The sequence below is a fragment of the Emys orbicularis genome, chromosome 6, assembly GCF_028017835.1.
Source record: "Emys orbicularis isolate rEmyOrb1 chromosome 6, rEmyOrb1.hap1, whole genome shotgun sequence".
In the NCBI taxonomy this organism is placed as follows: Eukaryota; Metazoa; Chordata; order Testudines; family Emydidae; genus Emys; species Emys orbicularis.
Window position 1 is genome coordinate 61,768,963 of NC_088688.1, and position 13,366 is coordinate 61,782,328.

General features: G+C 41.6%; 1 protein-coding gene across 1 annotated transcript in view; it reads right to left on the reverse strand.

Moving 5' to 3' along the window:
* LIX1 (limb and CNS expressed 1) overlaps window positions 1-13,366 on the reverse strand; it is a 43,809-nt gene that overhangs the window by 10,851 nt on the left and 19,592 nt on the right. Inside the window, exon 3 of the mRNA XM_065406988.1 lies at window positions 5,722-5,862. Coding sequence (XP_065263060.1) covers window positions 5,722-5,862 — 141 coding nt within the window. The remainder of the gene's footprint in view (window positions 1-5,721; window positions 5,863-13,366) is intronic.

A 13,366-nucleotide genomic window follows, 5' to 3' on the forward strand; every position in this document is an offset into this window, starting at 1 on the left:
TTTAATTATCTGAGCAGTTTTAGTAGTTTCCTACATTGTTCTCATAGTCCAAAATCCATTTTTCATTACTGATTTGTCCTTAAGCATGGGACTTTTCAGGACATGGGCTTCCTTATGTGTTTGACCAATGCTGCAATATTCTTCACAGGAAGCTGATCTCTTGTTCGAGTCTGCTGCCCACCATTATAGGTGCTGGTGTTTGTTTCTGTAGCACGTTTGTTTTATGTGATGAGGTTACAAGCCCCACACATAACCTTAGGTCCATGTCTCCTTATTTATTATTCAGAGCTGTCCACATGTGGAGACTTCCCCATCCATCACCCAGGGGATGTGCTTGGTAGCTTCTGATGCCCCATATTTAGCCAAAAAAATGCAGCACATCTGATTGATCTGGACATGATGGCAAAATGAGGACAGATGAATGGATGAATTTTAAGTGGTAGGCCACAACTTTTATTGCACAGGGGAGGGGTATTACACACCCATCCTCCATATTCCCTTATACCTGGCATTCCAGTGCAAGGGTTACAGGGCTCCTACCAAATAACTCATAACTCAGGGTAGGCTCCCCTCAGCCTACCCCTGGGACTCAACTCACTTTGAGTCCTACTCCCTCCCTCCTGTGAAGGGGACAAAGGATTCGCAGAAAAGGACCTGGGGATTACAGTGGATGAGAAACTGGATATGAGTCAGCAGTATGCCCTTGTTGCCAAGAAGGCCAATGGCATATTGGGCTGTATTAGTAGGAGCATTGCCAGCAGATCGAGGAAAGTGATTATTCCCCTCTATTCAGCACTGGTGAGGCCATACCTGGAGTATTGTGTCCAGTTTTGGTCCCTCCACAACAGAAGGGATGTGGACAAATTGGAGAGAGTCCAGAGGAGGGCAACAAAAATTATTAGCGGGCTGGGGCACATGACTTACGAGGAGGGGCTGAGGGAACTGGGGTTATTTAGTCTGCAGAAGAGAAGAGTGAGGGGGGATTTGATAGCACCCTTCAACTACCTGAAGGGGAGGGGGGTCCAAAAGGATGGAGCTAGGCTGTTTTCAGTGGTGGCAGGTGACAGAACAAGAAGCAATGGTTTCAAGTTGCAGTGGGGGAGGTCTAGGTTGGATATTAGGAAGCACTATTTCACTAGGAGGGTGGTGAAGCACTGGAATGTGTTACCTAGGGAAGTGGTGGAATCTCCATTCTTAGAGGTTTTTAAGGGCCGGCTTGACAAAGCCCTGGCTGGGTTGATTTAGTTGGTGTTGGTCCTGCTTTGAGCAGGGGATTGGACTAGATGACCTCCTGAGGTCTCTTACAATCCTAATATTCTATGATTCACAAGGGTGGGGACCTCAGCCTGTGAGAGTCACAACGTCTCATCCTATCACATGAGCCCACGGCCAGTCAACAAAATCTCAGGTCTTTTACCTTTGGGAACCATTCATTGTATCCTTTTAACCACACTGTAAACCAGCCACAGGACTAGCCAGTGACTAGTTTGATCACACTCCCCACAACCAAACCGCCTGGTATCACAACTTCATCCATTCTTACATACTCTGGTGCCGGCCTCTGGCAAATGTTCACCATCATCCCTGAAAAATTCAGGCCAATTGGAACAGATGTCTCTGTGTGTGACACTCTGTACCTCAAAATAGCACCTTGTAACCCCCCATATTCACCACTGTGATATGATTATGATATATTTTGTACAAAGTATGCCTTGTGAGATATCATTTTAAAAGTCTTGATCTGTTGAACATTGTTAGCCTGTTGGATTGTATGTGAGGTTATGAAGTATTGCTATACGTATTACTGAAATATGTTGTGAGGTTGGGAATGCCCACAGTCAGCCTTTCAGTTGCAACAAAGGAGGGCCCAGACAGTGTTAATGGCTCATCAAGAAAACAATCCATTATCCCAGAGGCTCCTTAGAGAAGAGACATACGCAGTGCAGACTGCTTCACCAATGGGGGCTGACTGACCCCACCTCACAGCAAGGATCTTTCTAGCAGCTGGAAGAAAATATAAAAGAGGGAGAGTGACATCATCACTTAGCCTCTTCCCCCACCCCATCTCAACACCCTGGAAGCACGTCTGGAAGACTCTAAAGGTCTATCAGGCCAGCCTTACAGAGCTCATGGAATTTGGGACACAGGAAGTGCTTTGTCATGAGTGGTCCATACTGACACACCAAAATCAAGGGCAGGCATGCGGGAGGAACCCTGCTGAGTTAATTGCAGAAAGGAAATTAAGCCCAGACCATTTTAGCTGCTGTTGATCTTGAAGGCCAAGGAATGATTTTTATTTGCGTTCATTGTACCCCAGAAGGTGGTTGGATTATGTGACCAGAAGACCTGATTATCTGGCCAGAAGACCAAGTCGCAGAAGACACACAGAGGCTGACTTTTAGCCTGCAGGGTCAATGGGAGCTGAAGAAAATGGCAGCACTGCTCCTGGACATCAGTGGGTGCTCAAAAAAGAAAGAGCAACCCACCACACCCTCATCAAATGTCTCCCTTTGCTTCCCCCACCTGTTCAGGCAGCTGGGTGGCCACTTTCTGCCCTTGGCTATGGATGTGTAACTTGAATTGGCTTCAATGGACCCTCAGTGACTTACTGGAATTTTGAGGTGGGGCTTGGCTTTTGATTGGAATAGAAATTTCTGATAAGTAAAAAAAACAGGAGTTAACTCTCCAAATCACTTCTGAATTAATCTGAGAGTCGGTGGTAGTTCAGAAATACACAGTGTTTTATGCTGATGCCTATTGCCCTCTACCTGCTCTTCACTGTCTCTTCACTTTGTCTTCACTACCCGCCGATCCGGCGGGTAGCAATCGGTCTATCGGGGATCGACTTACCGCGTCTAGTGAAGACGCGGTAAAATCGATCCCTGATCGCTCTGCCGTCGACTCCGGAAATCCACCTCGGCAAGAGGCGGCAGCGGAGTCGGCGGCAGCGCGGCAGCGGTCGACTTTCCCCCGTCCTCACCGCCAGGTAAGCCGACCTAAAATACGCAACTTCAGCTACGGTATTCACGTAGCTGAAGTTGCGTATCTTAGGTCGGACCCCCGCTGTAGTGTAGACCTAGCCTCAGTGATCCATTGATATGAAACACTACCTCCTGTCCCCAGTCTTTTCCTGGCTCTGCAGGACTGCTGCCCATTCATCTGAACATTAAGGTTTACTTATTTGAGATGACCCAGCAAAAATGTCAGTTAAATTAGTCCAGTCTACCTGCAGGCATTTATGAAAGACTTATCACCCTGGTACCTATGTGCTGGCTGTTCACACTTGGAGTCCCATACACTATCTCTATGATAATCAGGACATATTGATGGACCTACAGAGACATGAGACATAATTAAGCAAATACTTTTTCAATGGATCTCTGGAGTATCATGAAGTAGCTAGGAAAGTAAGTGGCTAAATTCCCCATAAATTTGAATTTGTTTATTTTTTTTCTTTTTGAAAACCTAAAAAAGGAGCGTCTGAGTCAACTACTTTTCATAAATTCCCTCTCATAATTCTAGGTGTTCAGTGGCAGCTGTGCAGAGTTGAACAGATCCCTACACAAGATAGTTCCTCTAACTGAACTACCAGCAAATTTATAGCTTTTGAATGCTGTAACATTAACACACTGCTGCTGAAATATTTATGCTGGCTTTTAAATATCCCTGAGGAAATCCACCCTGAAGTCTGTAAAGCGTATACCCTTTTACCTTCAAAATTTCCATAAAAAATGATGAATTACCTTAAATTGAACCTCCCTTTAAATTTCATGTATAAATAAATCATGCCCCATTTTGCCTAACTGACATGGATTTTTGTTTCTCTAAAGTGTATGAGATTCAAAATACTGGGAAAGAAAGCTCTCCTTTCATCCACAGACCAGATATAGACCAGGCCTTCTTACATTGCTCTATCAGTTCACCTAAATTATAGCCACTCCTCTTCCCTTCTCCCCGTCCATCTCGTAAAGGAGAAAAGGGGAAAACTTCAGCTAGTGTGCCTGACAAAAAGCTGTTAACAGTGTTTCTAAACTATTTTAAAACCACTCCACATTTGTTATCAGAAGCTTTTTCTGAAAAGATGTGAAGAATTCAATGAAACCTTCGTCAATCCAGGACATAAGCCCATCAATGAGCCTGCACTTTCATTTATAAAGATTTGCTACATCCCACATTGATTTTAGCCACAGGGCACAATGCTGAACTAGAAATCGAGTCTTGTTTGTTTTGTTTTGTTTTCTAATTATAACTCCAAAGTCTGTTTGGCCAATCTTTACCATGACAATAGTGGGAAAAACCCAGACCCTAGTGATGGTTTATTTGTCAGTCAGGGGACAAGTAGAAGTGATAAGCCAGAGTTAATGGGAGTTAGTATGGGTATCAAGAGAAATTGTTCCTTGAAACTATTTAGGAAAGTTACAATGGAATTACGTTTTCCCACTCATTTTTATTATGTATGATAATTTAAGAAGAAAACAGATTTGGATGATCTTTTCAAATCAATGCAGGAAATTTAGCCATACACCTTCCACTAATTGAAAGGACAGTGCAAAGACAGTCCTCAAACACTGTTTCAAAATATCTCAAGTATCCATTAGAACTATTAGGACTCACTCCTTGGAGGTGCTGAGAACAGTCAGCTTCCATTAACTCAGTAGTGTGGGAGGGGATACTGAAGCTTAGCTCATCCGTTACTTGTTACATAGACACATTGACACATTTTCCAGGTATACCATTTAGATCAACCTTATATAAATATAGATGGGTTTTATTTATATCAGCTTATAATATTTTATGTTTAGCTATAGATAGGAATCATTCATATAAGCTATGTATATAATATGTGTTAGACATTTGTTAAACTTCACCCTATATTGAAATGCACCCATCTCTGGCTGGTGGAAAATTGTAGCTGAAAACAGTGCACAACATCACAAATATTCCCAATTTTCAAACTTTATATTAGATAATTAAAAATGAAACTAAATCCTCCCCCCCCCCCCACTTGAGAAGAAGGAAAATACAGACCTTGGGCCAGATCCTCAGTTGCCATACATCAGCACAGCTCCAGTGATGTACAGCAGCTCCAGTGATATCACCTAAATATCTGTCTCCTTGCTCTTAGAGTATAAACTCTCTGGGGCAGGAACCATGTCCCCCCTCTGTGTTTGTACAGCGCTTAGCACAACTGGGCCCTGATCTTGACTGGGGCCTTCAGGGCAGTACAATTAAATAAATATTAAATAATAACCACCTTGAATGACATTTAGTCTAGGGTTATCAGATTATGTTTTTTATTTCAAACTTTAAATAAACAGCACACAGTTGATTTTCACTGGACGTCCCGCACAACTGACAGCAAGTGCAGATGTTGGGGGTCTGTTCCATCTATTGTGGTTGATTCGGTTTTGGTATTGAATGACAAAGGTTCCTTCCCTCACCCATTTCCCTACCAGAGTAACTATAATGTTAAGGAATAAATCACTGAAATAGAGATACATTGAAATAAATTAAGGATCTGGAACTAGAGTCCCTTACAGATTACATAAGCAAATTAAACTCCCTGAGTTCCAGAGCCTGTGTTTAAGTGTTTACTAAAGAATTAATGGACTATCAATGAAGACACAGTTATGTAGGATCTACTATTAATCCCACTGAAGAAGCTACAATTTTATATCAACACAGCGGACAACAACTCAAGAAACATAGTTTGGTACTTACACTGGTTGAGGAAACAGCTTCTTGAATACTTTCCATAATGAATTCCTTTGTGATCTTGCGACAGGGCAATTCATTGAACAGAGAGTTGATCAGAGCCACTTTTGCAGCATCTCGTCTTGCCTCTGCTCTGCTTAAGCAGCACTGAAATTGCACATAAATACAGAGGGAGTTATAGACCTCAGGAAAACTACTCTAGTTCACCTTAGGGCTATTTTTGTCTTTATTAATACAACAGAGAGCCCTTTTCAAGCCCAAATGAAAATTGTATTTCTACATAAAGATTGGTTAATATGCTTTTATCAGTAAAGTTGGTTGACTTCTCACACAAAAATATTTTTCACTGAAAAATTGCCTTTTCTCCAAAATGAAACTTTCCAGAAAATTGTCAACATTATCAAAAATTTCTAATTTTTGCCAAATTCAGTGATATTTTTACTGAAATAATTTTTGAAATCTATCAATTTTTTCATTGACTGCAAACCCCATTTTCTCTGAAAACCAAGTTTCTGGTAAAGAAAAAAAATAATTAATTTTTTTAAATAAAAACTTGGGTAAAAAATAACAGAGACATTCATGAAAAATAGAGCCAATTTAAACAAAGAAATGGGAAAAGACCCTGAATTTCTTGGTGAAATTGTTTTCCCATTTTTTGACCAGCTCTGCTAATCAGTATTATCCAAACATTGTATGGATGCGGTTTTCAAAGGAGCCTGAGACCAAGGCTCCCAGCTTCCATTGACTCTCTCTTCATTATGCGCCTTTAAAAATCCAAGCTCATGTTAATTTCCTCTATTCTAGTCATAGTGTGAGAAAATCTTATTAGCACTTTCAAACACCGTGCTTGCTATCCCACCAACAAAACATTGTAAATAGAAACTAATACAGAAGGGACCTCTTCAGTTTATTCATTTATCACATACTGGGAGTTCTGCTGAAGTGCATCTCATATAGGCAACTTGGATAGAATGTGATAAATTTTAGATATGATGTCAGTAATTAGGCACCTTCATATTTTACCCTGCATATGACCCACTAACTACTCTTTAGTGGTTGCCCAATTACAGCAACACACACATTTAAATGATTCTTCCATCAGCTTTCCTCAGATACTGAATTATTTAAAGCCTGATTCAAAGCCCACTGAAGTCAGCTGCAGTCTTTCCATTTACTTTAATTGGCTGTGGCTGAAACCCTTGGTATAGATGTGTGAGTACAGATGTGCTGTTTTACCAGTGGGAGACTTGGGCACCTATGAACATGATTATTTCTGTCCTCTCTACAAGCAAGGAAAATGCAGGCATATTCACCAAAAAACAGTAACTGTGATGTTTCAAAAGCTTATCTTTTTAAATGATTAAACTTAATGTTTAGATTCAAAGAAAACCATTTTGCTTTCTTTCTATAAAAATTCCATTCTTGACACATCTGTTTAAAGAATGAGTTTTCTAAAAGGAAAATCATTTTAATTCCCATTTTATAGCTTAATTTTTACTCACTAAATTTATTATTTTGAACGTGCCTCAAGTAGCCTAACCCCACAGCTACTCATGGTATGTAAAATACTTGACCCTTCTCTGAGCAATTCCATGCACCTTTTATAGCCATTTAGAGTTGCCTAGATCAATACATTTTACCACTCTGTTTTTCCTTCATTAGTTTTAAATATTCTCTTGTAGGTTGCATGTAAGTATCTCTGCTTTCTAAAATTCAGAGAACAAACCTCAGACTTGTATGTTTTTAATAATAAACTTTATAATAAAAACCAATCCAAATAATTTAGATTTAAACCATCTTTGTGACGATGAAACCCAGTGAAAATGACAGATAAAAGAAACTTAGTTTTTAAAGTAAGGCCAGCAAAGCAGCAGATCAAAGAAGTTGCACACATTTATAAGCAAATGATAAGTCTTTAGAGATCAAGAGATTTACAAATCTGGAAGAGTAGAACAATCCTTAACATTTTCTAAATGTAACAGGAGATATATAGACTTAACCAAAATAGATTATAATTGTAAACTGTGACATATGACTTTCCCTCTGCAATTTTTTCTTTAATTTAAATGTTTTCAGTCTCTGGAGAATGAAACTGATTAGAACTCATTTGAGCTGGGGAGTAAAAGGGCAAAATTTTAATTTAGTTTCTCAGAGGGCAAAGGTTTTCGGCATGGGCTGTTTGACTCAAATGTTACAAAGAAGTCTTGAATTATCCAGGGCTTAAGTTATAGTGGAGCAGTGAATATTAATAAAAAAGGGTGAAAGCTCCCTTAATGATTGGTCCCATGGCTGAGCTCCATCTTTATACTCCCTGGCAGTGGATGGGGGTAGGGAAGAGAGATGGTGGGAGGTCTGCAGTGATGTAACTTTATGCATATTGAAAGGTAGTAACCAGCAGTTATATCAGCTTTGGATATGATGTTTTAAAAACAATGTAGCTGATTGGCTGAGGAGGGATGCAGCTCCCATGTACATCCCACTCACTGCAGTTTCTATCACCTCAGCCCAACCAGTCACAGCCCCCACTGTTTCCCACTCATTCGGGTGACATATTTCCCAAAAGGGAAAACGGGACACTACCTGGGGCTAGCCCAAGCTTCCCCCGTCCCATGCGGGGCCAGCCCATGCCCCTCCCATGCCTGGGGATGATCCATGCCATTCACCCCCTTTGGCCCGAGCTGCTCACCCCCCAGGGCCCACGTGGGGTCGGCCCGAGCCGCATGCTCGAGCCCTCCCTCCCCCGTGCGGGGCTGACGTTGCCCCCCACCTGCATGTTCCGCTGTGCCCCACTAGGGGTCACATCCCGCTTTTTTGCCAAAATTGGGCATTTGTCCTGTTTGCTCATGCCAACTGATGATCCGTTGGCAAGAGCAAGTGGGACAAATGCCCAGTTTTGCCAAAAAAACGGGGACAGCCAGGACAGGGATTAAAAAAGGGACTGTCCTGGCCAAAACAGGATGTATGGTCACCTACCACTAGGGTGACCAGATGTCCCGGTTTTATAGGGACAGTCCCAATATTTAGAGCTTTTTCTTATATAGGCACCTATTACCCCCCATCTCCTGTCCCGATTTTTCACACTTGCTATCTGGTCACCCTACTTACCACTCACCCTCAAACATCCTGGCCCCCAGTCTCACCCCACCCACAACTCACCCCAAAGCTGCCCCCAACATCTCTCACCCCACAGCCACGTTGCAACACCATTCACTCAAATCACTCATCATGATGGAGAGGTGGCCGCGCCACACCTGAGAGGCACTGTGACACCATGCACCAGGTCATAATGTCTCTCACTCAAACTTGGCCCAGCTGCCCCCTGTCATGATGGAGAGGTGGCTGGGCCAAACCTGCGTGGCACTGAAGTGTCAATCAGGTTTGAGATGGGGGCCCTGTTCAAGTGCATATTAGTTAATATGAGTCCAGAAAGCAGCTTGGAAAAAAGAAATAAAATTTGCAATGTGGCCTAAAAGTCAACCAGTTTGGTTCTGTGGGATCACTAGGGGCAAGAGAGTAAGTTCCAGAGCTGAAAGGAGGATAAACCCACCCCTGGCAAACATATGCTTAAGCATCCTTAATTGATCTCAAATGCCAGATTAAACATGAGAAGAGAAACAATCTCTAAATCACAAAAGGCTCAAAACATAAAGGGCTTCATAGATCAGAATCAATACCTTTCATCACACCTGGAAGCAAATGATGAGAAAAGTACAGTTTTGGGAGCATACATGTAATATGTTCCCCACCCAAAGCACTGCTAAGTAAGGAAGCATGTGCTTTCTGCTCCAGTTAAGCTTCTAAGCGGTTTTCAAGTGTTGCCCCAAAATTGAGTACATTATAATCAAAATCTGGATAAAATAGGGGCAACTGTGCCAAGGTTTGCATCTCATAGGTGTAGGCCTGAGACCTGATCAACCCGTACCCCCCATATTAAACCAGCCTTGGGAAAAACTCAGGGAGTTCACCAATAAAATTGAGAGGGAAAAAAAAAAAAAAGTTCAAATGTGGCAATTTTGTTGCCAAGCACAGATGAGAAAAGGAGTCTTTTTTGGGATGCTGTCTGGATATTCCCAAACAGATAAGGATCTAGCAAGATCCCCTCCCCCTAGCTGGCAAACCTGAGTAACAAAAGGTGGGCAAATAAGTAAGTGCACAGATATTTCCTGTAGCTATTGCTTCACATCCCTTCAGCCAGCTAGCTCTCCCCCAAAGACTCAAATCTTAAAATGTCTTGGGGGAAAGTAATTCCAGGTCTGATGAAATAGAGATGGTGAGATGAGCGTCATCCATCTTCTAACGATGCCACATTACTAATACCACTATGATAGCGCCTCACATACATATGAAAAAGAATAGAATCCTATATCCGGGCAGACGAGCAATTGTCCAGTACTGTCCTCAGATAGAGAAGAATGGAGACATTGAAAAGCAACTCTACTGTGTATGCTGTTACTGGGATAAATTGAGGACTTCAGTTTTATGGGCTGAACTCAATACCTTTCACTAGTACTGCAATCACTTCCATGGAGAGAGAAGCTCATTTAGCAGTTCTCCTGAAACATTCAAACTGTAGTTCCTTTAAATAGTTTAGGTAACAGTTTTTCATCTGCAGAACTTTCAGATGAATTTCACTGACCCTGAAAATATAATAAATACTATAGATCAGTGCTATTTTTGCAACCACCTGGTTATTTTAACAAAGACACAAGAAACAAACACAATAGCTGGAAAATTCTACAGACTTGTTCTTAAATGTGTAAAGTGAGAGTATCTTTCCTTCCCTACACTGAATAGGGTTTGAGAACTTGGTTTATTGTTAAAGCTGATTTTTTTACCCTCTGATATGAAAATGCTCAACCAAACCTGACCCAAGTCCTTGAGCAAGAAACTTTTCACAAAGGTCTACAAGAAAACGGAAGCTTTCATTATTATGCATTCAGCAGCCTATTTGAAAGAGAATCCTAGAAAAGCTTGTAAACTGTGGGGGTGAGGGATTCTTATGGAGCTTTCTTGAATTCCTATTCAATCCTTGTTCTTCTACACTTTACCCTCTTGCACTCTACCGTTCTATTTTGAGGCAAAGCTCCTTCTATTCACTCTGCTCAACAAAAAAAACAAGCCAACATTTACGGGACGGGGGGGAGAGTAGATATCCTGCCTTTTGTTAAAATAATCAGCATCTTCTGATTCATTGGGCTGGTATTTAAAAATTGCCAATTAGACTTTAGAATATAACTGACTTCTCTCCATCTTCATGTTTCTGTTCAGGGAGTTCCACTACCTAACATCCCCTGTAAAATTAACATTACATTGTTTGATTAAAAGGCTCTCACTGTTCTTTGTGATTTTAATGTCTCCAGATAGAAATACCTGACATTAAAATAACCTCATTAGAAATGGACAGTATTTTAAAACACTCAATAAAAACTAAAGCCTCTTCAAACTTTGCAAGGAAGGAGTATAGAATATTTAAAATAGGTATTATTTCATAACTAAGAAAACCCTATAATGATATTCAGGCAAGCCATTCGCCATATGCCATGTAGACAGTAAAGATGTCCTTTACTTATTTCTCTCTTAGGAATAACTTAGTTTTATAAACCCAATTTATTGTGAGAAAGGAATATCTTAATTCACTGAACATTGAGACTCATCACCTGATGTACATAAACATATGGTTTTCATCTACAACTTCATTGTAGCCTTAGGTAACTTCCCAAAACCACATACTCGACTGTTAGGAGGCATGCAATTTTCCCGTAAGCCTCTGCCTTTTTCCATCCTCAAATATTTTTGCCTGTCTTTATTTTAATCCCCAGATTTTATAGTAAAACTGGGCTGGGGATTAAAGTAAAGATCATTAATATGAATTGCCTCATGGGGCTTGGACTCCATCTTTTAGGCTCATCCCACCATTGGAGGGGTGACTCTCTTCATCCCACCTCACACCAAAACCAAAAATCTGATTACCAGCCACTTTCACTCACTGCACAGAATTTCAGTGATGTGCTGCCAACAGTCTAACAAGCGGATCCCTCAAAAATGTTCCAACTGTCTGCAATACACGTGACTTTTCCAAAGTAAAAGGCTCTTCCCTCCAAAAATATAAAATTCTGTCAAACCCAATACTTTCTCCCAACTCCACCCTCATGTCTAGCAAACCAATACTCTTCCACCCCTCCACAACAGAACATTTCTATCTTTCTCAATTCTATCTATACCTCCTTACACTAAACCTCTCAATCCATCATGCTTCCAACTACCCAGGACCTTACAGAGGCTACTCTAGTGACTTCCCTACCTGGCAGAGTACAACTGTAGTTGTATTGTATTACAACTGTAGTTGAGGCAGGAAGGTTGTCCTGCAGCCTCTGGCTCTGGGATGATTGATTGGGTAGAGAGTGAATCACCTCTAGTGGTGGGTGTAGGTTGCAGGAATGGCTCTTGGGGTGGGCAGGTCACCTCTGACTGATGGAAATATCTGTGTTGTGAGGACATCAGCTTGCCCCCAGGCTGTTGAGGAGGCTTGTTGGTAGAACTGGGCAAATAACTGATTTTTTTGGTTCACAAGCAATTTTGAGAACTTTTATTTTATTTCATGTCTAACTGAATCAAAAACTAGTGACAAATTTAGGCAAATTAAAAAAAAACAGTTTAGGATCAAATAACTTGTTTTGTTCAAGCACAAATGGATTTTTTAAATTCACAAAACAGGAAGGAGGGGGGCATGGAGTAAGTGTTGGCAGCTTCCCTGTAGCCTTTAACCCAGTGGTTATGGCCCTGACCTGGAACAGGGGAGAGCCAGGTTCAATTTCCCCCTCTGCCTACTATGGAAAAGGATTTGAACATAGGTATCCCCACCTCTCAGGAGAGTACCCAAGCCACTAGGCTATGGGATATTCTCTCAATCACTCTGATTGAAGCTGTTCCACTTGAGATAAATAATTAGTCATTGGAGCAGGGACTTGAACTTGGGTCTCCCATCTCCCCTGTGATAGCACAAATCACCAGGGTAGAGCCATTCTCTCTCCCTCAATAGCCCAATGACTATTCATTGTTATTCATAGTGGCACGTCATAGAAACAGAATAGTGAATCGTGATCATGAATGACTATGAAGTGCCACTTGTGAATGACAGTGAATGTCTTCCCTTGTGGGTTTGGAAGGCCTGGTAGGGGTAAGAAGTTTGCGTTCTGTGGTGTTTGGGGAAGAGGAAATGAGGCTCCGAGTTCTTTAAACTCTGTTGTATGACTTGTCTGGCAGCTACTAGCAGGGTTGGAATAAGGCATAGGTAGGAGGATAGTCTGGTATCTAGGGACTCAGCTCTTGGAAGGGAGGCTAGCAGAACCTCAGCTATTTTTTTTTTTTAATTAAGGTAAGTTTCTGGCCCTCTTGGTTGTGAAGAGAAGCTGGAAAACGTGACCTGAACATAACCAATGCAGGGGTACTTGTCAGACAGCTTGAAACAATAGCTTTGAGAAGCTGACTGTGTTCAGCACATCTCAATGGGGGTGTTTACTACAAAATCCAGAGGAGAATGGTGGGCCTAGTCCACGCCTATCCAAGCAGATACACCCTGGCTGCAGACATAAGTACTAGGGCCGCACCCTGCTTACCCATTCCTGTTCCTCCAGAAAGAGAGGGGACTGCT